The sequence below is a fragment of the Microtus oregoni genome, unplaced genomic scaffold, assembly GCF_018167655.1.
Source record: "Microtus oregoni isolate MIOR12 unplaced genomic scaffold, Mior012 000001F_ref0000356, whole genome shotgun sequence".
NCBI classification, from domain to species: domain Eukaryota; kingdom Metazoa; phylum Chordata; class Mammalia; order Rodentia; family Cricetidae; genus Microtus; species Microtus oregoni.
Genome location: NW_024543060.1, coordinates 64,980,838 through 65,006,405, shown reverse-complemented (window position 1 = coordinate 65,006,405; position 25,568 = coordinate 64,980,838). Strand labels below are relative to the sequence as shown.

The window sequence follows — 25,568 nt, the reverse complement described above, 5'->3', positions numbered from 1 at the left end:
GCTCCTGTGTGGGGAAGGGCTAGGATGGAACAGAGGGACAGAGGGACAAACAAAGCGACCGAGTACCAGAAAAAGCAAGGTGCCCGCGGGCTTCATTGAGAATGTTGGAGGAAAAGGCTAAGGCCTGCCTAGGACTGTCTCCAGGAGGCCGTGACAGAGAGGGAGAAACAACAGAATGGAGCCTGTCTGCCCTACTATTTGGGTGAGAAGCATAGGGAACCTGAGAAGCAAGGCTGGGAAGGAAAAAAATAATCCACAGACGAAGCCCTATGGTAAACCTCTGGATGGGAGCTACATAAACGGGTGGCAAAATGCCTCTTTCTAAATATTAAAACCATCCTCATACAGATCCATCTCGGCTTTTTACCCTTTATCTGCTAGAGTTGTTTAGTGGTTTGCTAGGTTGGTTGGTTGGTGAAGTAGCGTGTGTGTGTGTGTGTGTGTGTGTGTGTGTGTACAACTGCGTGCCAGCACCAGGACAACTTTGAAGCTAGTACTCTCTTTCCATCTTTATGTGAGTTCCAGGGATTGAAGTGATGTCTCCAGGCTCTCAAGGCAAATGAACCGTGGTTGATTTTTTGAGACAGGGTCTCGTGTAATCCGGGCTGGGCCTGAACCATGAAACTCATGATGGCCTCTAACCCCTGAACTTGTGGTGATTCCCCTACCTTGGCTTCTGAATGCTGCAGCTGCAACTGTGATGTTTTTCTGTGGGGTTTTGCTTGTTTGGTTGGTTGATTGGCTAGTTGGGGCTTTGGCTGGTTGATTTGTTTGAGACAGTCTCACTATACAGCCCTCATTGGCAGGAAACTCACGCTGTAGACCAGGCGGGCTTTAAACTCACAGAGATCCATTCATCTGCCTCTGCCTCCTGATTGCAGGAATTAAAGGCAAGTGCCACCATGCTCAGCTGTTGGTTTTAGGCCAGGATCTCATGTTTTCTAAGAAGGCTTCATTTTTGCTATAGCTAAGGATCGTTTTGAACTTCTGAGCCTTATGCCTCCATTTCCCAAGTGTTGGGATTACAGGCCCTCATCATGTGAGTCTTGCTATTTGTCTTATTTAAATCATGACTAGTAGCCCTTTCGTGGGATAAGTGGAATGCTCAATGGAATGTGGACTTTTTTTTTACGGGGGAGGGGGCTCGAGACAGGGTTTCTCTGTTGCTTTGGAGCCTGTCCTGGAACTCGCTCTGTAGACCAGGCTGGCCTCGAACTCACGGAGATCTGCCTGCCGTGGGGCGGTGGTGGCGCATGCCTTTAATCCCAACACTCGGGAGGCAGAGGCAGGCGGATCTCTGGGAGTTCAAGGCCAGCCTGGTCTACAAGTGCTAGTTCCAGGACAGGCTCCAAAGCTACACAAAGAAACCCTGTCTGGAAAAAAGCAAACAAAAAGAAATCTCAAAGCCTACCCCCAGTGACACACCTTCTCTAACAAGTCCACACCTAGTCTTTCTAATCCTTCCAAATAGTGCCGCCCCCTAGTGACTAAGTATTCAAATACATGATGAGCCTTTGGGGACCATGCTTATTCATAAAAAATAATATTAAGGGCTGAAGAGATGGCTCAGAGGTTAAGAGCACTGACTACTCTTGCAGAGGACCTGAGTTCAGTTCCCAGCAACCACATGGTGGTTCACAACCATCTATAAGGAATCTCCTGTACAAAAATAAAATCTCCTTGTATTCAAGTTTAAAAAAAACAAAACAAAACCTGCCTTGTTTGGTGGGTGTCTATATAACGCCCAGCTAGTGATTCCTCACCTCTTTGTGGGTAGTAGTAGGTCACAGTCTTCCTTGGTGGTGTACACTTTAGCCTTCCAGGCAGCTCCTTAGTTTGTAAGAATACAAGAGGACCAGACTGTGGTGGCACACGCCTTTAATCCCAGCACACACGAAGCAGAGGCAGGTGGATCTCTGTGAGTTCAAGGCCTGGTTTACAAAGTAAGTTCCAGGACTGTTTCACAGACAAACCGTGTCTCAAACCAACAAACAAAGAATAGGAAGAGGAATGGGCGCCTCAAACCAAAATTGTCTTAGGAGAAACTGAGTTTTCCAGAAGAAGCAGGGGAGGCTTCTCTGGAGCTTCTTCAGTGAACTCGCAGGGTGATCAGAGCTGACTTTGTGCGAGCAGCTTCAGAACTTCATGTTGCCCCAGCCGATAGAAATTGGTGCCACAAACACGCTGATGTCTAAGGGCAGTGAGTTCAAGCCCAGCTTCTAAAAAATCCCCTTCACCTCAGAAAATTAAGAGTAACACATATTCCAAGACGTGACCTTTTTTCCAAACTCGTCACTTTTGAAGCCAAAGATTATCTCTTTCAGGTATCTTGACTTGGGGAGGGTGGCAGAAAGTTGGGGGATACAGAAAATACTGTCTTCGGTGGCAATGCCAGACAGAAATCCCTGATACATGCTGGTCCAAAGAGTCCACTGTTGTTTTTGCAACTGAATTTTTCTTCTTATTTCCTCTTAGTTTGAAATCTGTGAACTTATACTTTCTTTTCAGCATGGGAGAAACTTACCCCATGTTTCCCCGCCCCCCATGTCCCACCCACAATCCACAAAAGAATTCTTTTTGTTGTTGTTGTTGTTTTTTCGAGACGGGGTTTCTCTGTGGCTTTCGAGCCCGTCCTGGAACTAGCTCTGTAGACCAGGCTGGTCTCGAACTCACAGAAATCCGCCTGCCTCTGCCTCCCGAGTGCTGGGATTAAAGGCGTGCGCCACCACCGCCCGGCTAAGAATTCTTTTCTCTCTAAGTGTCGTACACTTTATCCGCCTTACTTCCACTCCCTGTTTACATACAATGTGTGGGTGCGCACATCCACGCTGCTCGCTAAGGACGCTAACGAAGGATAAGCCTTGTTGGCAGGTGCATCTAGCCTCGATTCATTCATTTTGCCTGTAAAACAATACGGTGTCAGAGGCGGGGGAGCCTCCCTTTCCCTATGGGTCTCATGCTTCTGCCAGCTGGAGACTCGGCTGGATTTGACTGCCAAGCTGTTGATTTGCCCCTTCTTCTCAGAAGCATCGTAGACTTTGTCCTGGAAACGGAGAGACAGGGTCAAAGTTTGCCAGACGAAAACATCTAAGAACGTGGTTCCTAGGTAAGACGGACCTTGTCGGTACTTGTCAGCACCAACCTTACGCTGGCTGGTGCTGCTGTTAGCATAAGAAGATCCAGTGTGTACCGGTTTGTCATTGTTCTCGAGTCCACAGTTTCTGAAAAGACACAAGAAGACTAAGGGGGATTATTCTTTATAAATCTTGTGTTTCCAGTTCAAGGATTTAAGTCCCTGATCAGAGACCTAAAAACCGTCCACCGGCTAAGTGTGAGACTGAAGTTCCGCTCTCCAGTTTCCACAGAAACGCCAGCAGAGGTGGCTCACGCCGTAGTCCAGCACACGACACAGACGTGGGAACCCCGGGACAAATTGGCTCACACATTGGCTAAATTAGGGAGCTCTGAGTTTGACTGAGAGACCCTGACCCAGTACACATATGGGGGAGAAAGAATGACACCCAACAACACTCTGGGCTCCATGTGCACGGTACTCACACGCATGCACCCGTAGGAATGTGAACGCGCATACATTCACACATACTGAGAAACAAAACAGAGCTTCCCAAGCTTTCCAACTGGGACAAGATTAAACGCCACGGTAGAAACCTCTACTCCATTTCTGATACTTGTTAACCAGATAAGTGGCTTTGGGCTTGGTTTGGTCTCCAAAAGATTAGGGATCAACTTTCAGCTCCGTTCCATCTCTAAGCTCTGGAGGCCTCTGCCTTGGGCCTGGTTCAGGAAGTAAAGAGGCTTACCAAAGTAGCTTACCACAAGCAAGAATCTTCGTTACCCAAGGAGCCTGGAACCGTCTTTTCTGGCCCAAGCTACAGTGAGCTCTTCAGAGCAGCACGCACCGGGGAACTTCTGGCCAGGTTCATACCAAAGGCAACATTTGCCACCTTTTCAAAGCTCTACCACCCTGCTCCAATCAAGGCACTTATGTGATTCCAGCCACCTACTTGTGAAATCTTTGTAGCACAAATCAATGCCAGCATGCTTACACACAACTACAACCCGTCCGAATACGCAGGAGGCTGATGCAGGAGAATTGCTGTGATTATAGGCCAGTGTAGGCTGTAAATCCCAGACTAGGTTGGACTCCATATCAAGACTCTGTTGGTCAGGTGAGACGGCTCCGCAGGTCAAGGCACATGCTGCCAAGCCTGACGACTTGCATTCTGTCCTGGAGCCGCACGGTGGAATGAGAAAACCAACTCCGCCGGTTGTCTTCCGGCCTCCACACGTGCTCATACACAGTCACAAAAGTAAAAATAAGAAAAATGTAATTTAGGAGCTAAGAGAGATGACTCTGTGCTTAACAGCACAGGCTGCTCCTCCAAAGGACCAGGGTTCAATTCCCAGCCCTGATGTGGTGTGGCTCATCTTCTGTAACTTCAGTTCCAGGAGATCTGACACCATCTTCTGCCCTCCTTGGACACCAGGCACACGTGTGGTGCACAGACATACATGTATTCAAAAAATACATACACATAAAATAATAATTGAAAAAAATCTTACTGTAATTAAAAAAAAGAGAATTCTGTCAGAGGGCACCTGCAAGCTGGCTCAGCAGGTAGAAGTGTTTGCCACTAAGCCTGACACCCTGAGTTCAAGCCCTGGAGCCTACATGGTAGGAGGAGAAAACTGACTCTTAGGAGGAAACTTAGAGCATCCCCTCTTGTGCTGTAGCGTAAACGCCCACACACATATACACACAAAGCAAAATTTTAAAATAAAGAGATGAAAAACTGTAAAGATAGTCTCAGGGCTGGAGAGATGACTTAGCTGTTCAGAGCTCTGTCAGCTCTTCCCGATGACCTAAGTTTAGGTCCCAGCACCCACGGAGAGAATTAACAGCCACCTGTCACTCCAGCTGCAGGGGGATATAACACCTCTGGTTTCAGGCACTGACACATAAGTAGACACAGACACATACATGTATTTTTTCTGAATTGTGTGATGGGTGCGGTATATGCACGTGAGTGCAGGCATGTGTGAAGGCCAGACGAGTCGGGTTTCCTGGAACCGTGGTTGCAGGTGCCTGGGATCTGATATGGGTGCTAGGAACTCAGGTTTCTGCTTACCCACCTCTCCAGCCCCTCATACATATAATTTAAAATAACAAATGGTCTTTTTAAACATGAACTTATTCTATTTTACCGGTGTTTTGCCTGTGTGTCTGTGTGGTGTGTGCATGCAGTGCCTGAATAATCCAGAAGAGGGCAGCAGGTCCCCTGAAAGCGGAGTCACCTGGGTGCTGGGAATCAAACCCAGGTCCTGTAGCAGAGCAGCCTGTGCTCTTGATCACTGAGCCATCTCTCCAGCCCCTAGAACATAACATATTCTTAAGAGGCTTACTTGGGGCCGGAGTGAGAGTCCAGTTGGTAAAGAGCTTGCTTTGTGCTCAAACCCCTGGGATCTATGTTTAAAAAAATGAGAATAAACAAATCAATCACCAGGTGAGATGGCTCAGTCCTATCCCCAACACTGGGAGACAGGGACAAGAGGATCCCCGAGGCTCGTTGGCCAGCTACTCTAACTTCTTGCCCAGCTCCAGATCAATGAGAGGCCCTGTCTCAAAAGTCAGGGTACAGCTGAATCAAGGGGTGAAGGCACTTGCTGTCAAACCAGCATCAGTTCACTTCCAGGGGCCCTGCATAGTAGAGGGAATGGGCCAACTCCTTCAAGTTGCCCTCTGACCTCTACATGTGCCCCCACAACACACACACATGCACAGATTAATAGGAATGACAGCCAGGGTTGTCCTCTGCCTACCCAAGCGAGCACACATGCCCATGCCCAAGCGAGCACACATGCACATTCACCACACACATAAATAAGAATTAAAAAGGAGCCGGGCGATGGTGGCGCACGTCTTTAATCCCAGCACTCGGGAGGCAGAGGCTGGCAGATCTCTGTGAGTTCGAGACCAGCCTGGTCTACAGAGCTAGTTCCAGGACAGGCTCCAAAGCCACAGAGAAACCCTGTCTCGAAAAACCAAAAAAAAAAAAAAAAAAAAAGAATTAAAAAGGACTCTGCCGTTGGGCGGTGGTGGCACACACGTTTAATCCCAGCACTTGGGAGGCAGAGGCAGACAGATCGCTCTAAGTTTGAGGCCAGCCTGGTTGACAAGAGTAGGTTCCAGGACAACCAGGGCTGCTTCACAGAGAAACCCTGTCTTGAAAAACCAAAAGAAACAAACAAGCAAACAAAGGACTCTGCCTTAAAAACAAAAAATGAATAAAAAATAAGAACTAATCAAGCTCACGTTGAGTTCCCTGCTCTACTTTCTCTACCCCTCCAGGCATACAGCTGACCGGTAGTGACCCTAAAGGGTCATTCCATAAACACAGGGCTTGGATGCTCAGAGGCATAGCCACAAGACTCAGAAAGCGTCATCTTTTGTACCCTTTACCCTGTGATTTAAAGTAACTAGTTTGGCCTTTTTTCTTCGTTTCTTAAATTCCGAAATGAGATATGGATTGGGGGGAGTTACAGTGGGGAGATTCCGGTCGTTCCAGTAAACCTGAGCTCTCTTCTGCAGTCCCCATGGCGAGGATAGGGAAGCAGAAGGAATAAGGGGAAAGATGCAACCATCTGAGATCTAAAAGGAGATAATGCGTGACAAGTCCCCCTGCCCTAGTGTTGTTTTTACACCCTCTGCTTCTTATTTTAAAGACTGGATATTCCTAGCATGACCTGGGACTTTGCTCCTGCTGGCCTGCTCCTAAGGCACTTGGATCCCGACTCAGAACTTCTTTACTGGTTTATACATAAACACACGGGAAGAGCCTGTTGAAGCTGGCTTTGCTCAGCCTGGAAAGGGGTGTGTGTAGTGATATTTCCTGTGTGCAGCCAACAACACAATACATTTGTCTATGTTTATCTCTAGTCCTGTTCCCGCTCCAGCCCGGTTCTGTGGAGCCCCCGTGGGAAGCAGAGCTAGCTTCAGCCTATCTTGGCTCACAGTTCATTCTGTTTGGGGAGGCACACACAGGGGAGGATAATGCTATAGGTCTGGTCTACTCAAGACTCTGGAAACTTGGTTTGAACTTGTTGAGAGCTACCGAACTCCACCGCAAACTCAGGTCCCAAGGGGAACCACAGAAATGTCTCCACATCTCCCTGCTGTCCTTTGGAAGAAATAGCCCAAAGTATAGCGTGTGGCTATACGCTATACCACCTGTCTGCCTTCATGGTCCTCCCAGCTGCTTTTCTGCCCGTTAGACCACAAGGAGTGTGATTCAAATCCCCAAATTTTGATATCATTCCTTTAAACTGGATTCTCTAGCAGATTTGAACAGTTTTGCTTACTGAAGATAACCTTACTATTTCAGCCTATTAAAACTAGTCCATTGCAGGACAAGGTGGTTCATGCCTGTAAAATCCCAGAATTTGGATATAAATTTGAGGCCAGCCTAGTCTTCATAGTCAGTTCTGGGATAGCCTTGGCTATAGAGTGAAACCTCATCTGTAAACAAATAAACAAATACGACCTGGTGACTCGCAGCCTGTAATACCAGCATTTAGGGGGTGAGGGGGATTAAGACTTCAAGGTCGCTTTAGGTCACATAGCAAATCCCCAGGCCAGCCTAGGGTACACAAAACCCCATTTCAAAAGTTTAACAAAAGACCACCAAAACCCAGCCAGGTGGTTGCATTTAATCCTAACTCAGAAGCAGAAGGATCCCTGGGTTCAAGGCCAGCCTGGTCTACAGAGCGAGTTCCAGGACAGCCAGGGCTACACAGAGAAACCCTGTCTCGAAAACCAAATAAGAACAACAATGTCAGTTTGTTATTCCATGGAGAAAATTTTGTTTTCTCATATTGTTTTTCCTAAATAGTTAGAGCCATCAAGTGTTGGGAAAACAGGACTGATAGACCTGCCCTAGAGAGTCAGACCTGGACTGACCTCAGTGCCCCTTATTAGGAGTCAGTGGGGAGTTCTCTCTCGAAAGGATGCCACTGTCACCCATTCCTGCTCACAGGTGGGAGGAAGTCAGTGCCATGGAGGACTTTGGTTACGTTGGCAAGTAATTCAGAACACAGTGAGAGGGCCCGTGAGATGCCTCCGTTGGTAAAAACGCTTACTGCCGAAGTTTGATGCCTGAGACCCACATGGTGGAAAGGGAATCAGCTCCTACTGGTTATCCCTCTGACCCACATAGGCTTACCGTGGCCTCTGTCTCTCTCTCTTTCTCTCTCTCTCTGTCTCTACCATGGCCTCTCTCTCTCTCTGACACAAGCAAACACACTCACCATACACAACACACACCATACACAGCACATATAGCACACACAAACACATAACATACACAGAAATAACTTTAAATAAATAATAAAAAACATGGGAGGCCAGGGAGGCTTGCCTGTCACGTCCGAAAACCAGGCTTTAGTCCTTAGCATGGGGGGAGGGCTCCTCTCTTTCACCCTGAGATCACCAGGGCTGATATTCATCCTTTACAGAGGTGCTTCCTTCTTAGCGGGGAGGAGGGGGAGAGACCGGCTCTTTCTAGTACTTCCTTCTTAGCGGGGAGGAGGGGGAGAGACCGGCTCTTTCTAGTTGCTCTGTGTTCTAGCTGCACTGCAATTCACTGAGCTGAACAATACACTACGTGCGTCTCTCTCCATTGTAGCAATGAATTCTAATTGGTCTTTGAAAGACCCTCAGAGAGGACCTTTCCTCTCTGATGAAGACCCCAGAACCAGGACACTCTGAGACCAGGCCACAGGATGCAATTAGCAAGAGGTTTATTGAGTAAACACAGGTACCTGTGGGCAGCAAGTCTTTCGGAGGACTTGCGCGCCTGCAGACTGGGGGGAGGTCTTTTTATAGGGAAGAGCAAAAAGCAAGTTTACAGAAGCAAAAGCGTGGTTATCGGTTGACCGAAATGAGGCGGGGGCATGAATGGTTTCCTCTCTCAGCATGGATGCCTGGCAACAGTCATCCTGTTCCTATCTTATAGCTAACCTGCTTTGTTGATATCCTATCTTATTGACATCTTGCCTTGCAGTCTTCCTATCTCTATCTCCTGCTCTGTCAGGCACTTGGGATGTTCTTACCGGAGAGTTTTTTTAAAGCAAACAGGTCATTCCCCTGGGAGCATGCTAGCTGCGGGTTTTGAGGAGGGGGTCTGTAGGGTCTTTCAGTCTTAATAAAAACTCGGAGTCAGCTATCAGGGGTGAAAGAGAAGGATCAGAGAGGCAGAGTGGCAGCCACTAGAGCACTCATCTCTACCAAGCCTGTCCTCAGGCTGATGGCCTAGACTGCAGCCTCAGACTGTTGCTCAGACTGCACTGAGCTCCTGTCTCTTCCCAATTTATATTCCTCTCTCTGCCCAGCCTTACCAATCCTGTCTCCACCTCCCTAGTGCTGGGATTAAAGGCGTGTCCAAGTGCTGGGATCTCCTTTGTGTGAACTTTGTTTATCTTTTAGACAGGTTCAGTCACTGAAGGTCCAGGGTGGCCTTGAACTCCCTGGCCCCTAGTGGCTTAGCTCTGCACTCTGATCTTCAGACAAACTTTATCTGTTAAAACACAAACAGAAGGTCACTAGACTCCATCACTGTGTGGCATTGTGATTTTGCTTTTGTTTGGAATCAAGGTCTTGCTACGTAGCTCAGGCTGGCCCCCAGACTCATAGCACTTCTCTTGTCTCAGCCTTTCAAGTGTTGGTAACTCAGGGATGTGATGATGTGTGTGTGTGTGCACACGTGTGTGCGTGTGCATGTTTGTGCACGTGCGTGTGTGTGTATCCGCGCGCATGTACGTGTGTGCGTGCTCGGTCATGTTTGTGCGCGTGCGTGTTTGTGCACGTGAGCGTGTGCGCGCGCGCGTGGACAAGGCTTGCTTTGTAGTCCTAGTAATCACTGTATCGCCCAGGCTGACCTAGACTCATGGCAATACTCTTGCCTCAGTCTCCCCCAAATGATGGGATTACAGGTGTGTACCAGCAGGCCCAATGTATTCATGTTGCTTTAAACCATTTTCCTTCCCATTTGAGCCAAGTTTCTATTGGATTGTTAGCTTCTTTCTCCATATACTACCTAGTAGCAGTACCTGCCTGGCAGGGTGTTTCAGGCAGGCTCTGCCTAAATTCACCCAGTTTCTCTAAGGAGACAGTTGCTTACCTGCTGGTGTAGGGAGGAGGAGCTTTGAGGGGTGGCGAGTGGGAAAGCAGAGAGTCATGTGCTGTGGGAGCTTTGGGCAAAGAGTAAAGTCCATCTACTGTTTGGCTCCTAGCTTTCGGAAAACAAATACTGAGTGCTGGGTGGTCGTGGAGCACGCCTTTAATCCCAACACTGAGGAGGCAGAGGCAGGCGGATCTCTGTGAGTTTGAGGGCAGCCTGCCTGATCTACAAAGCAAACTCCGGAACAGGTTCCAAAGCTATAGAGAAACCCTGTCTCAAACAACCAAAAACTAACAAAAAAAAAAAGAGAGAGAGAGAGAGAAAGGAAGGAAGGAAGAAAGAAAGAAAGAAAGAAAGGAAAGAAAAGAAAAACCCTCTCCTACAAGGGTCACTCAAAAGAAAAAAAATTTTTTTTAATTTTTTTTTTGTTTTTTGTTTCTTTTGGTTTTTTTGAGACAGGGTTTCTCTGTAGCTTTGGGGCCTGTCCTGGAACTAGCTCTTGTAGACCAGGTTGGCCTCAAACTCACAGAGATCCACCTGCCTCTGCCTCCTGAGTGCTGGGATTATAGGCGTGCGATACCACTGCCTGGCAAGAAAAAAATTTTTTTTAAGCATTTAATTATTTATTTGCTTACTTATTTATTTTGCTTTGCTTTGTGTTTTGTGTGTGTGTGTGTGTGTGTGTGTGTGTGTGTATGTGTGTGTGTTTTTGTTTTTCTTTGTTTGTTTGTTTTTTGGTTTTCGAGACAAGGTTTCTCGGCAGCTTTTGGTTCCTGTCCTGGAACTAGCTCTTGTAGACCAGGCTGGCCTTGAACTCACAGAGATCCGCTTGCCTCTGCCTCCCGAGTGCTGGGATTAAAGGCGTGTGCCACCACCGCCCGGCACTTTGCTTTGTTTTATATTGTTTGAGACAAGGTCTTCTGGAGCCCAGGGTGGCCTTAAACTTAGTTTTGTATCTGAGAATGACTTTAAACTTCCATCCTCCTGCCTCCATCTCCTGAGCGCTAGCTAAAATCACAGGTGAGCCACTGTGTCAGAAATTCAGCTCACAGCTTTGTGCAGGCTAGGCAAGCACTTCATCAACTGAGCTGTAGCCCCAGCCCTGGCCTAGCTTCTCAAAGGAAGCCATCCAGTGTAAAGAGCACACCTCAGGGACGCGGAGTGGTAGGTGTCTCCGTGGCTGCACTTGCAGAGGACCCAGCTCCTGCATTGGGTAGCACGCAATTGTAACACCAGCTCCAGGAGAATCCAGTGCTTCTGCCCTCCCAGGACACCTGCACTCAGGTGCACGCGTGTGCACACACACTTTAAAAATAATAAAAAAAAATACATCTTTAAAGGAAGAGCGTGCCCAGAGAGCAAGAGAGTTGTGTTCTAGTTTCAGTGTTGACAGACAAGCCTTGGGGCATCGGCTTTACTGCTTTAAGGCTCAGTTTTTCCAGACAGAAAACGGGAACAGCCTCTCCCTTCTGCACCAGGGAGGGGACATTTGAGGACAGTCACGCGTAACACTTTGATCTTTGTAGTTGTTTTTGAAAGAGGTCCCAAAGGCCATTGGTGGAGCTGATGGTTTCTGAACAGAGCCTGGTTTCCTGTGCCTTGGGATCTCTGGCCACCTCGAGATTTGTGGTAGTTCCAAAGGGTGTGAGTTGTCTGACCGCGCACACTCTGATTCTTCTCATCATTGCCCCCTGGGGAAGTTTAAGGAACCACTTAGACTCGTGGCTTGTTGGAACTGGAAACACAGCTCAGGACTGTGGCTTGTTTTAAAATTCTGGTTCCAAAGTTCAGACCATCCCAGGAGGTCAAGACAAGAGGAGTTGAAAATAATCTTAGAATTGTTCCCACACCACCAGGATCCCTAAGGTTGATGCTAGGAACCTCTGGTGAGATGAAAGGGAGAATTGCTTTGCAAGAGTGAACACAGCCTGCATTTCAGGCTTTCGCAGAAGGTCAGGGCAGGAAAGCAGACGCTTCTCCCTGTGAGCCAATCCACGCTCCTTTAAGATAGCACAACGAACAACCCACGCCGTCATCTACCTGCACTAGTGAAACCTTTCCCCGACCCTGGTGCAGCGCAGGTTTCCCAGCTTCGGTTCACTTTCATTTCTTCAGAGCTAGGAGAGTGGCAAAGCAATTTGGGATGCATATAAATTTCCTGGGGCTGGAGAGGTGGCTCAGAGGTCAGAGTACTGAACTGACTGCTCTTCCCCAAGATCTGGGTTCAATTCCCGGCACCCACATAACAGCTCACAACTGTCTGTGACTCCAAGATCTGACACCCTCACACAGACATACATAGGGAAAAGAACAATACACATAAAATAAAAATAAATTATATTTAAAAATAAATAAATTGCCGGGCAGTGGTGGCGCACGCCTTTAATCCCAGCACTCGGGAGGCAGAGGCAGGCGGATCTCTGTGAGTTCGAGACCAGCCTGGTCTACAAGAGCTAGTTCCAGGACAGGCTCCAAAACCACAGAGAAACCCTGTCTCGAAAAACCAAAAAAAAAAAAAAAATAAATAAATTTCCACCACATAGATTTTTTTAAAGATGCATTTATTTCATTATGCGTATGTGTGCTTACCTGTATGTAAAGTACACTGTGTGTGTGCAGTGCCCCTGGAGTTCCAAGGGGACATCTGGTTTTTCTTTTGGGATTTTATTTTTATTTTATTTGTAAGAGTGTTTACCTAGATGAATGTCTGTGCTCCGTGTGTGCAGTGCCCACAGAGGCTGGAGGAGAGCATGGAATCCATGGGATTCATGGGACTAGAGTCACAGACAGCTTTGAGCAGCTATGCAAACACTGGGAATTAAGCCCAGGTCCTCTGGAAAAGCAACCAGGGCTCTTAACCACAGAGCCATCTCTCCAGCCCCAAGATTTTTTTCTATAGCATTTCTCTGTGTAGCACTGGCTGTTCTGGAACTCCAATTGTAGACCAGGCTGGCCTCAAACTCACAGAGATCTGCCTGCCTCAGTCTCTGGAGTGCTGGGATTAAAGGTGTGTACCACCACCTCCCAGTTCGTTCTCTCTCTCTCTCTCTCTCTCTCTCTCACACACACACACACACACACACACACACACACACACACACACAGGGTCTTACTATATAGCCTAGAACTAGATTTCATAGACCAGGCAATCTTGAAATAAGAGACCCATTTATCTTTGCCTTCTAAGTGCTGGGATCACAGACAAAAACCACCATGCCTAGCTCTAAATATATTTTTTCTTGTCCTCCTCCCAAGGACTCCACTGCAATAAATTATCACTTTAATTGTTTAATACTCTGCTATTTGATTTCCCATAAATAGACTAGCATGCATTTTAAAATTCTCTCTCACCAGGCGGTGGTGGCCCACACCTTTAATCCCAGCACCCAAAAGACAAAGGCAGGAAGATCTCTGAGTTCAAAGCCAGCCTGGTCTACATCTTGAGTTTAGGACAGCCAGGGCTACACAGAAAAAAAAAAAAAAAAACAAAAAACAAAAAAAAAAAAACCAACTCTTTCTTTCTTAATTATTTATTTTTTGAGACAGGATTTCATGTATCCCAGTCTGGCCTCATACTCATTATGTAGCTGGTTTTTCGAGACAGGGTTTCTCTGTGGCTGTGGAGCCTGTCCTGGAACTAGCTCTGTAGACCAGGCTGGCCTCGAACTCACAGAGATCCGCCTGCCTCTGCCTCCCGAGTGCTGGGATTAAAGGCGTGCGCCACCATCGCCCGGCAGTCTTTTTTTTTTAAACTATTTTTTTAAAGATTTATTTATTTATTGTGTATACAGTATTCTGCCTACATTCATGCTTGCAGGCCAGAAGAGAGGGCACCAGATCTCATTATAGATGGTTGTGAGCCACCATGTGGTTGCTGGGAATTCAACTCAGGACCTTTAGACAAGCAGGCAATGCTCTTAACCACTGAGCCATCTCCCCAGCCCCTGAGGTTAGTCTTGAACCCCTGATCCTCCTCCTTTTTCTTCCTAAGTGTTAACAGGTGTATGCACTCTTTTTTTTTTTTTAAATAAACATGGTGGGGCTGGAGAAATGGTTCAGAGGTTAAGAGCAATTATTGTGTTGCAAAAGACCCATGTTCAGTCCCAAAGCCCACATGTTGGCTCCTAAACATCTGTAACTCCTGTTTTGGGTGATTCACTGCCCTCTTCTGGCCTTCTCAAACACTGCACCCATGTGGTGCAAATACATACATACTGGCATAACACTCATACAACAAATCAAATTTAAACATATTTTTAAAAATTAAAAAGAAGCCAGGAGGTGGTGATATATGCTTTTAATCCCAGCGCTTGGGAGGAAGAGACAGGGTGGGTGGGGGTTCTCTGTGAGTTCAAGCCAACCTGATCTACAGCTCAAGTTCCAGGATAGCTAGGGTTACACAAAGAAATTTTGCCTTGAAAAACAAAATAAAAATAAAAACTTTAAAAATAAAATAAATTGGGTGATGGTGGTGCACGCCTTTAATCCCAGCACTTGGGAGGCAGGGACAGGTGGATCTCTGTGAGTTTGAGACCAGCCTGGTCTACAAGAGCTAGTTCCAGGACAGGCTCCAAAGCTACGGAGAAACCCTGTCTCAAAAAAATCAAAAAAAAAAAAAATGTGGACTGAAGGAAATCTCTGCGTTTAAAAGTCAGGACGCATTATCTACTTCCCAGGACCAAAAACAAAAGCAAAAAAAAAAAAAAATCCAGTTTTTGTTCTGACCCTTTAGATTTATTTATTTCAGAATGTAAAAAAAACAAACAAACAAAGCACCTCATCCTTCCCCATCTGTGGCTCTAACAGCCAGTCTCTCCTCTTTCAACAGGATCTTTTTAGGATGGACATAGAAGACTGCAATGGCCGCTCCTATATGTCTGGTATGCCTACTGTGTGTTCCGTTCGGATGGGCGTGGGAGCAGACACTGTCCTGTGGATGAAGGCAGAGAGCCTTCAGCCCTGGCACATGACTTCTACTTGACTAAATGTCAGTGGCAGCTGTCCCTCAGGGCGGCCGTGCTTGGAGGTAGTGTGCAATCCCCTGTGGTGTTATATTCCTGATGGTGGTTCTTTTCTGTACCATGGAGAGGGAACGGAATAAAGATGGGACTATGAAACGGACGACCCGGAGCAAGTGGGTGGGAGGAAAATGTGGTTCTTTCTCCTGTGTTATAAGGTCACCAGAACAGAATTCTGTCCCATCCAAGTAGAATGGACCGTCTTCAAAAGCCTTAAAGTGGGCTGGGCGGTGGTGGCACTTGCCTTTAATCCCAGCACTCAGGAGGCAGAGGTAGATGTAACTCTCTCTGTGAGTTCAGTGCCAGCCTGGCCTACAGAGCAAGTTCCAGGACAGGCTCCAAAGCTATACAGAGAAACCCTGTCTCAAAAAAACCAAAGAAAAAAAAGAAAGAAAAGAAAAAAGAAAAAAATTGGCCAGGCGGTGATGGCACCACACTCCTTTAATCCCAGCATTTGGGAGGCGGAAGCTGGCAAATCTCTGTGAGTTCAAGCCAGCTTGGTCTACAAAGTGAGTTCCAGGACAGTCAAGGCTACACTGAGAAACCCTGTTTCGAAAAACCACCATAATATTTGTATGTGTGTGTGTGTGTGTGTATACATATACATATATATATATATGTGTGTGTCTTATATACATATATATTAACTTTTAGAATGTCAGGATCAAAGAAACAGGTATGGTATGATATGGTATCATGCAGCTATAATCCTATACTTGGGAGGTTAACACAAGATCATGAGTTCTGAATTATCCATAATTGTGAGCCAAGATCCTAACTAAAGTTAAAAATAAAATGGCTGAGCCTAGCAAGGTGGAGCAGAAGTGGGCAGATCTCTGTAAGTTCAAGGCCAGCCTGGTCTGCATAAACATCACCTTACCTGAAAGCATCAGCAACAGAACATGGCAGCGACTGTGGTAGCCATGATCTCAGCACCCAGGAGCTAGACGCGGGAGGTTCATGAACTCAAGGCTTACACTGCATATTAAGGCCCTGTCTCAGCCGGGCAGTGGTGGTGCACGCCTTTAATCCCAGCACTCAGGACACAAGAGTCAGGCGGATCACTGTGAGTTCGAGGCCAGCCTGGTCTACAGAATGAGTTCCAGGATAGGCTCCAAAACTTCACAGAGAAACCTTGTCTCAAAAAACCAAATCAAACCAAACAAACAAAAAAATCTGTCTCAATAAAAGAAGTCCAAGTACTATTGTAGAAATGTATTACTAATTTTGTTTGTAGTGGAACCAATGGAGGGATTGTTGACCTGCGCTGATGGAAATAGCAAAGTCAGTCAGACACACCTAAGACCCATGGTCCTCATCTGGGCAATCACAGAGTCAGTCAGACACACCTAAGACCCATGGTCCTCATCTGGGCAATCACAGAAAGATGCTGATTCCTGGATGTAAAATGGATTAGGTACAGGCATGCAGTGCTTGCCGCATGCTGGGCAGAATGACACAGTTCAGATGGGCTGATTCAATTGAAAGAGGCCCTTCAGACCTGGTGGTGTTAGCTTATGCCTTTAATCACAGCACTCGGGAGGCAGAGGCAGGCGGATCTCTGTGAGTTTGAGGCCATCCTGGTCTACAGAGCTAGTTCCTGGACAAGTAGGGCTACAGAGAAACCTGTCTCAAAACCAAAAAAAAAAAAAAAGAGGAAGGAAGGAAGGAAGGAAGGAAAAAAGGAAGGAAAAAGGGAAGAAAAAAGGAAGGAAAAAAGGAAGGAAGGAAAGAAGAAAGGCCCTTCTGAGGAACTAGCCAATTCTCTCACCTCTGGTTTGGTCAAGTCTATACTACTGAGCAAAAAGAGCATGGAGCATTTAGCGATGAATGGTTACCATCAGATGGATAAAACCCAATTCCTGCCGTATGGTAGGCAATGAGAAGCTGGGGAGCATGCAGGGGACATGCCCCATGGGCTCTGCCCAGTGAGCAGTGTCTCTGGAGAATGGTGGACACCAGCAGGGAATTGTGGGGCCCTTTGCTTCGCTACACCAAGAAACCCAGCTTTCCTTGCTCAAGGTGGTTGACATTGCTTAGCTGAGAAGTGGCCTCTGCACAGAAGTTTGTGAGTAAGAAGCCCAAACCATGCCGCCTGTGCGTTTTGAGAACTCTAGATGTCAGTAGCTACCCTCTGAAAAGTCAGGGCAGGAATGACATTAAGTCTAAAGAGTGCCCCCTTCAGGGCTAGACAGGGCCAAGATGGAGCAACTGAGGTATCTAAGAATCCGTTACTGATCCCCACCCCTCCCAGGCTGATCCAGAAACAGAGGGCTGCCCCTCCCCAGGTGTCTAGCCTTTAACCAACCCCTTCTTGGGTCATCATAGCTCTGTCTGCGGGTAGATGGATTTCCTTACTGGCCACCCTGATAAGCGGGGAGTTCTCCTGTTCTTCAGGGATTGATTTTACCACCTCACAGAACCTGCTGAAAGCCTCTGCCCCCTTCCTTTCTAAAGGTACAGATAATTCCCATGGGGAGGAGGGGAGGAAAGCAAGATTTACTGCACAGATTCCCACCCTACCCCCACAACCCCCAAACCTGAAACTGAGTTGCTGAACTCAAGCAAGCAGCTGAGGTCTGAGGGAGCAGTACTTGCCCTGAGAATCTTGGTACTGGACAACATTTCAGGAGAACCTGAGGAGGGAAGGATGCAGGGACTGGCAACCCAAAGTTTCATGGCCCCTCCCACCCCCAAATTCTTGGAATCAGAAAATCCAGTCTTCCAAAGTAGGTCAGTTCAGTAGTGAGCAGTTTCTCTGGAAGGGAAGGGAGCAAGGACTTTATCCTGATAGAGGACAGATTCATCCAGGACTCCTGCGGCTGGAGCCCCAGGGGCACAGGAGGGAGGGGAAGCAGGGAGATGGAACCAGGGAACCAGCGATCAGAAAGAGCTCAGGGTCACAGATCTCCACTAGCCAGGCTAGACTGTGATGCTGAAGGCGGAGGGGGGCCGGGGTGGGATTGTCAGGAGGAGGAGGAGATGGACAGGAGACTGAGTTTGCTGTTGGGGGTGGGAGGGGTGGAGTTTTCTGCCACTTCTAGAGCCTGGAGGCTGCCCCTGTGTCCTGGGCCCCATGACCTCTGGGGCCTTGGCTTCCCTAGCTGGCAGAGGATTGGGCCTTCCCTGGGACACCCCCCCCTTCCTCATCCCCACAAGCCTGCCTCTCTTTCTCTCTCTCTCTCTCTCTCTCTCTCTCTCTCTCTCTCTCTCTCTCTCTCACGCGCACACACACACACACACACACACACACACACACTTGCCTCCCTCTCAAGCATTTGTTGTGCAGTTCCTCTTTGTCTCCTGGGCAGGAGGGCAAACACATCTGCCTCCCCTCCTTGTGTGCCTCCACTCCCACCCCTCCACTGTCTTAGAAAAGAAATGTTGTAGCCTAGCATCCCCCCCACACACACCACACACACTTGTACATTTTCTCCTGCCCCCTCCCCAAGCACATCCACGCCTCTCTCTCTCTCTCCAATACACACACACACACACACACACACACACACACACACACACACGCCGGGCTCTTAGCACATACACCCTGGGCTGAGCGGTTCTTGCCGGCTGCAGCCGTGGGCCCCTGCTCACCGTGCGGCTGCCACTGCCTGCGAAATGACGGCGGTTCCCCTCACTTCCAGGAATCCACGCTTCCTGGAAGGTGAGTGGCTGGGCTCACCCCTGCCTGCCACCGAGACGCAGACATGCACACACCACCCGCACTCCCTCGCCGTTTCCAAGGCGGCGGCCGCGTTCGCACCCCAGGGTCTCACCGGCAAGGGAAGGATAATGTAAGTTCAGGCAGAAGGCGGCTAGCAGAGGGGGGAGGGGGGGTGATGGGGCTAGGGAGCCAATTCAGTAACAACTCCCAAGCCTGAGGAGAGGGATAGGATGGGGGCTGTGTGTGTAGCGGGGGAGGGGGCGTTCCTCCTTGCACTTGGGGAGGATGGGAAAGGGTGTTTGATGTTGCTAAGCGAAGACGGTGACTTGGACAGTGGGAGCTTGTGGTGACATCTTGGCTAGGCCTTGGGGACAGAGGTAGAGCAGTCAGGGGTGGAATGCCGAAACAGGCCTGGGTGGGAATGGAGAGCAGAAAGACCTGAAGTGAGGAAGAGGAGCTTTGACAGCAGATGCTTCATCCTGGAACAGAGGTGTGAGGGGCCTCAGCCTCCTGCCCACAATAGAGCCGAGGATGGCTGTCTTTCTTTGCTCATGCCCTCACTGGTCCCTGAGAGCAGGCTAGCATCCTGCCACCTGGAGCCCATGGTCAAGAAGAGAAAGCAGGAAGATGAGGTTCCTTACAGAGAGGTGCTGAGGCTTGCTGGGCTCCAGGCTATTCCCCAGGGGCAACCACTCAAGGGATGCAGAAGAGGGCTGGTCTCCTTCAGTGTGTGAGATGCATTTAGCTGGTAGACCACTTCCCGATCCCTTCCCTCCCGCTTTTCTGCCCTTTCTCCACCTCCTAGCTGCTCTGATGTGAACCTCACAATTTAGCTTTGCTCCCTGGGGGTTCAGCCAATCCATGATGGCTTTGACCAAGAAAATGTCTCTGATACCTGAGAGCAGCCTTAATTCTTGGCTTTGACAGTCTGAGATTTCTTGGAAGTCCCAGGCATTTGAAATTCCCTCACTGGGGTTTCTGGGGCTGAGAGGTTTGGGAACTGATGAGTTTCCCAAATCTGACTTTTGTCTCTGTCAACCCTCAGGCTAAAAATCTAAATCCCTGGAGCCCCACAAAGACCTTCTGGCCTTTGACACAGATTCCATCTTAGATTTTAGTGCCGTGAAAGTAGACTTGAGTCTCTCTCCCCTCTCACCTTTATCCTAGGGATGACACCAGCCTCAAAGAGCCTCTGTGATTGCTGGTGCGCCTCGAGGCTCCTGCATTCCCTCCTGTTTCCAGCCCTTCATTGGGAGAGCCACAAAGAATGCTTTCCTCTCAGTCCCCAAGTATCCCCCAGCTAGCTAGCCCCTAGGCTCAGAGGCAACCTCAGCTCCAGGAGGAGGCGGGGACCAATATGGATCTCCAAGAGGCTCCCTCATCATTTAGGACCAAGGCTTTAACAGGTCCCTCCTTACCCATGTTCAGTGAACTGGAGCGAGCCAGCCCTAGCCTTTGGAAAGGAGTGAGAGGCCGGGTGTGGTGCATGCCTGTCATCCCAGCGCTTCAGGGGAGGCCGAGGCAGGAGGAGTGTAACTTACTTAGCCATTTCCAGCCTGTCTAGCCTTCCAACAGCAGTAAACTCAGTTGAAAGGGCACGTGTTAAAACCGGGCCTGAATCGACAATGGTTCGGGGCTGCTCACATCATGGTTTATGTCTGGTGCTGACTTCAGGCAACTTTTAAAGAAAACCATTATTCGCCTAAGGAGCCTCAGCTGGGGAAAGTCGGACTCAAGCCATACGGCTTTTTCTGTGGCTGGTGAACAGGGTTCCTCGGGCTTCCATGGGCTAGAATGGGGAAGGGGACTTTAGGAAAAGATGTGAACAGAGAAATGGTCCCAAAGTCCTGAGTGGTTGTTTTCTTCCCACTAACCAAAGCTGGAGAGGGATCCCTCAGGAGGGTGTGTTCCGGATTTCTTGCCTCAGGCCCAGGACTCCAACCATTTTATAATGGAATCTTTATTTTGTGAAAGTAAGTATGGGCATAGTCGGGAAGCGGGGTAAAGCGCTAACCTAGGTGGATTTTAGGGATGAATTTTAGGGTCTCTCTCTCTCTCTCTTTCTCTCTCTCTTCCATGTTTAGGCCTTTGCACATATACCCATGCATGTTCATGTTAGCAGATAATATAGACGGCTGTGATGTTTGCCCCAGTAGGTATGTTCTCTTTATGTGTATCTACCTATGTGATCTGTGTTTGTGTGTTTCTCTACATGTGTTTTTATTTCACGCACATATTTCTGCAGAGAATTGTGGGGAGGGTGTAGTTTTGAAGACAGTCATGTTTTCCAGGTATGTTATCAGATGTTTAAAAGACGTAATTGCAAAAAGCATTTTTACAAAGTATTTGGTCAACAAGTTGAAATGGATGCATTTAGGATAATCAATATTTAGTTGTCAAGAGAACATGAAATGGTAAAGATGGGATCAGTCTCTGACCAGCTAGAAAACTTTCTAGATTCTTCAAAGTTGATCCTGACTCACCCCCAGTGGGTAGGAGCTGGCCAAGCCTTGACCAAGGACTCAGCACTCTTGTCAGTGGCCCCACCCCAGCTTAGGCAGGTAGTGAACTTCTTCTGCATCTCCTAATCCAAAGAATTAAAGCAATACTATGGCCCCTGTTTCATCAGGTGGTCACAAAGCATGAAGGAGAACGTGCGTTCTGAGCTCACAGACTAAGCCTGGCATAAGGATACACTCACTAGGTTAACGAGCATTATCCTCAGGTTCTAGACAGTCCTAGATGCCTCCTGCAGATTCCAAAGCTGCTACTGGGAGCCTCAGAGAGAGCAATAGGAAAGAATGTCCCATGCCACCTTCTTGTCGGGTTCCTGTTCTCTGTTCTGCCCTGGCCCGCCCTGCCCTGGCCCCGCTTCCTGCAGAGTTAGGGCAGCGGGTGATGCTCTTCCCCCTCAGGCACAGATAAAGGTAGGGTAGGCCAGACTGCTGAGTTCACGGAAGTCACGGGCACCACTGGGCACCAGGCCTTTGGGGCACAAGGTAGGGTACTCCTGTTCGGCCTACCTTGTACGTGGCTATATGATAAATGCTTGTGATATTTAACTGGAGCTTTTTAAAGATTAGTTCATAGACTGTAGAGGCTCCAGCCCAAACTTTACCTGAGATCTGTTCTCTCCTCCAAGGTAGCGGGGACTCATCTCTGGAGAAGGAGTTCCTCGGGGCCCCAGTGGGGCCCTCGGTGAGCACCCCAAACAGCCAGCACTCTTCGCCCAGCCGCTCACTCAGTGGTAAGTGTGACCCTCTCTCAACTCCTGGCACTGGGTGGCTGCAGTTTTGTTTGGCCCTCAATTTGCCTTCTCCTGGCCACCGTTTCTCCACCATCTCCTGCTTCCATGCTCAGGGACTCGAGTGGGAAGGAACCCGGTGCCTACTGTTCTCCTAGCTTCTGAAAAGAGTAAACAGTTAATGTCAGACTGGGGTGAAACTAAAAGGTGTATGGGTAACATTAAGATAAAGGTTTCAGCAGGGCACGGCGGTGCAAGCCTTTGGTCCCAGCACTCGGCAGGCAGAGGCAGGTGGCTCTCTGAGTTCAAGGCCAGCCTTGTCTACAGAGCGATTTCAAGGACAGCCAAGGATACACAGAGAAACACTGTGGGGGAGGGGCAGGGGTGTGGAGGGGGAAATAATGGTTCCAAAGAAAATTCTGGAACTGGAGACAGAAGTGTCCATTGGGCAGGGAGAGGTAGAAAATGAACCGTACCAAGATTTCCCCCCCTCCTGTCCCACTCCTGCCAGGCAAGGTCCCCCCGAATGCCCCTCCCCAGCTGGCCCTAGATCTGTGACATTCTCTAGATGGTTGAAATAGCCAAGAATGTAGGTCAGAGCGAGTGCCAAAGCTCTTCCCGCGTCCCCTCAGGTTCCTAGGAAGAGGCATGGGGTTCGGTCTCATAGGGGACGATACACCACAGCCGTCTTCAGTTCTGCTCAGGTGGCCTGCTGTCCCCTCAGCCTCCCCAGGGCCACTTTCCCGCCACTGTCACTCGCTGGCTTCCTGCCCGAGGCCAACCCAGGCATCTATCTTTCTTTCTCTTTTCTTTTTTCTTTTTTTTTCCTCCTTTTTCTTTTTTCAGACAGGGTCTTGCCATGTAGCCCTGGCTGACCTGGAACTCACTATGTAGACCAGGCTGGCCTTAAATTTACACAGATCCACCCGGCTCTGCCTCCCGAGTGCTGGGACTAAAGGCGTGCGCCACCACGGCCCAACCAAATATCTTTTTTTGTTTGTTTGTTTGTTTTGTTTTTTGAGACAGGGTTTCTCTGTAGCTTTGGTGCCTGTCCTGGAACTAGCTCTTGTAGACCAGGCTGGCCTCGAACTCACAGAGATCCGCCTGCCTCTGCCTCCCGAGTGCTGGGATTAAAGGCATGCGCCACCACCGCCCGGCCAATTTGATGACAAGGGAGGGCAGGCAGAGTTCCTCTAAGTCATCTCTTCTGCCCGCTGACAGAGATACCCTGTGTATTCCTCTCTTTTTTTTTTTTTCCTTTTAAACTCTAGTTGCCTGGTGGGTGGCAGGTGGGGAAGACTGTTTCCAGTTCGGGTGAGTTCTGGAACGACACCTGACATAATAAACAGGCAATTGCCCTTCCTAACACTGTAAGCCTCTGAGTCTCCCTGCTGAACGGTCAGAGTGCCATCCTGCCCTGGAAGTGGCTGTCCCTCTGTCCGTCCCTATTCTAAACGTCAGTCCCCTGACCCCCAGCCAACTCCATCAAGGTGGAGATGTACAGCGATGAGGAGTCGAGCCGACTGCTGGGGCCCGACGAGCGGCTCCTGGATAAGGATGACAGCGTGATTGTGGAGGACTCGTTGTCGGAGCCCCTGGGCTACTGCGATGGAAGTGGACCAGAGCCTCACTCCCCTGGTGGCATCCGGCTGCCCAACGGCAAGCTCAAGTGTGATGTCTGTGGCATGGTCTGTATCGGCCCCAACGTGCTCATGGTTCACAAGCGCAGCCACACGGGTGAGTGAGCGGGAGGGTGAGGCCGGGGCTGCGAGGTAGAGGGGCCTTTGCAAAGGGGCGCTAGGACATTGGTAGGGAGGAGTTGAAGAGACCAGACCGGCTGCAGGGGTGGGGGTGACTCAGGAGCATGTTTTCTAGATGGCAAAGGAGAGAAAGGGATGGGAACCCTTCGGAACATCTGTACCTTCCTGGCCCTTACCTTCAGCCTTTGTGACAAAGAAGCTACTCCTCTGCCCAGGGTGGAGAGACAGTGGGCATTGGGCCTCTAGAAGGATTCCTGATGCTTCAGTATAGATCAGGGGTGGGGGGCGCATGTTTAAGGCCTTGTGATGGACCAAAAAATGTCTGTAGACGTCGGGGAGAACTGCCCACAGTCAGTCCAAGAAGGACAGAGTCCCAGGGCCTTCTCATCTCATGATTTAAAAGGCGGTGTCGCAGGGAGCCTCTGCTTAGCCTCCTCAGACTGTGAACTCCCTGGACGACTGGACTCTGAACTGATGAGCTTAAATAATTGTTTTTATCAGTAAAAGATCAGGAGTCGGATATTGGGGTAACAACCTGAACGATCAGAGAAGCTGTGGAAAAGCCACCAGTCCCTAGTCACCTCCTAGCAATGTCTGACTCCCCATTTTTTTTCTTCCTTCTTTTTTTTTTAAATTGATTTTTATTGAGCTCTACATTTTTCTCTGGACTCCCGATCTTTTACTGATAAAGAATCATTAGTTGGCCAGGCGGTGATGGTCAGGAGGCAAAGGCAGGCAGATCTCTGGGAGTTCAAGGCCAGTCTGGTCTGCAGAGCGAGTTCCAGGACAGCTAGGGCTATTACACAGAGAAACCCTGTCTTGAAAAACCAAAAGAGAAAGAGAGAGTGAGAGCGAAAGAGAGAGAGAGAGAGAGAGAGAGAGAGAGAGAGAATAATTACTTAAATGCTTCGCTGAGCTATTTGGGTACCAGTCTTTCGGCAGGTCTTCTAGGCTCTGCTCTGCTTTCACACCACACACCTGTAATCCACACCTTTCCAGGGTAAGAGGGCCCCAGGTACCTGACCTCTGTACAGTAGGCCTGGTTTGTGTGGCACTCACTGCCCTCCAGAGTGTGCTCAGAGAACTTTCCCTTCTCCCTTGGACACCCCTCAAGCCAGTCCCCTGGCCCCTGTTCTTCCCCCTGCAGGGGAAAGGCCTTTCCACTGTAACCAGTGCGGGGCCTCCTTCACACAGAAGGGGAATCTGCTACGCCACATCAAGCTGCACTCCGGCGAGAAGCCTTTCAAATGTCCCTTCTGCAACTACGCCTGCCGCCGGCGTGATGCGCTCACTGGCCACCTCCGCACACACTCAGGTCAGTGGCTTTCCAGCCGGAGCATGCTCAGAAAAGAGCTTCAAGACCGCTCTGCCCTGGAGAAGGACAATGTCTTTCACTGAGGGCTGGGAGCACTCACGGGAGCACTGACAGCGCAGATAGCTGACGCAGGAGGAATTTGTGAGGCTCTTCACTGGGTTTTTTGTTTGTTTGTTTGTTTGTTTATTTGTTTTGTTTTGTTTTTCCAGACAGGGTTTCTCTGTGTAGCCCTAGCTGAGCTGCCATCCTGTAGTAATAAGAGCGGCGGGGCTGCGTCCCCGGCACCCCGGCCGCCTGGCTAGCTTATGCCCCGAAATAACAACACACAAACTGTATTCTTTTAAACACTGCCTGGCCCATTAGTTTCAACC

The 25,568-nt window shown here is 48.9% G+C and overlaps 1 protein-coding gene across 4 annotated transcripts in view; it reads left to right on the top strand.

Annotated features, from left to right (window-relative positions):
• The window catches only part of Ikzf4 (IKAROS family zinc finger 4), a 34,212-nt gene that overhangs the window by 503 nt on the left and 8,141 nt on the right, over nucleotides 1-25,568 (top strand). The window contains exons 1-5 of one of the 4 annotated variants that reach the window (XM_041671117.1): nucleotides 18,847-19,008; nucleotides 20,758-20,851; nucleotides 22,021-22,125; nucleotides 23,599-23,859; nucleotides 25,030-25,197. In XM_041671117.1, coding sequence (XP_041527051.1) covers nucleotides 18,922-19,008; nucleotides 20,758-20,851; nucleotides 22,021-22,125; nucleotides 23,599-23,859; nucleotides 25,030-25,197 — 715 coding nt within the window. In that variant the 5' untranslated portion in view covers nucleotides 18,847-18,921. Of the gene's footprint in view, nucleotides 1-15,024; nucleotides 15,077-15,097; nucleotides 15,223-18,846; nucleotides 19,009-20,757; nucleotides 20,852-22,020; nucleotides 22,126-23,598; nucleotides 23,860-25,029; nucleotides 25,198-25,568 lie in introns of those variants that run through there. The other 3 variants (XM_041671128.1, XM_041671124.1, XM_041671133.1) reach the window with 3 other exon arrangements.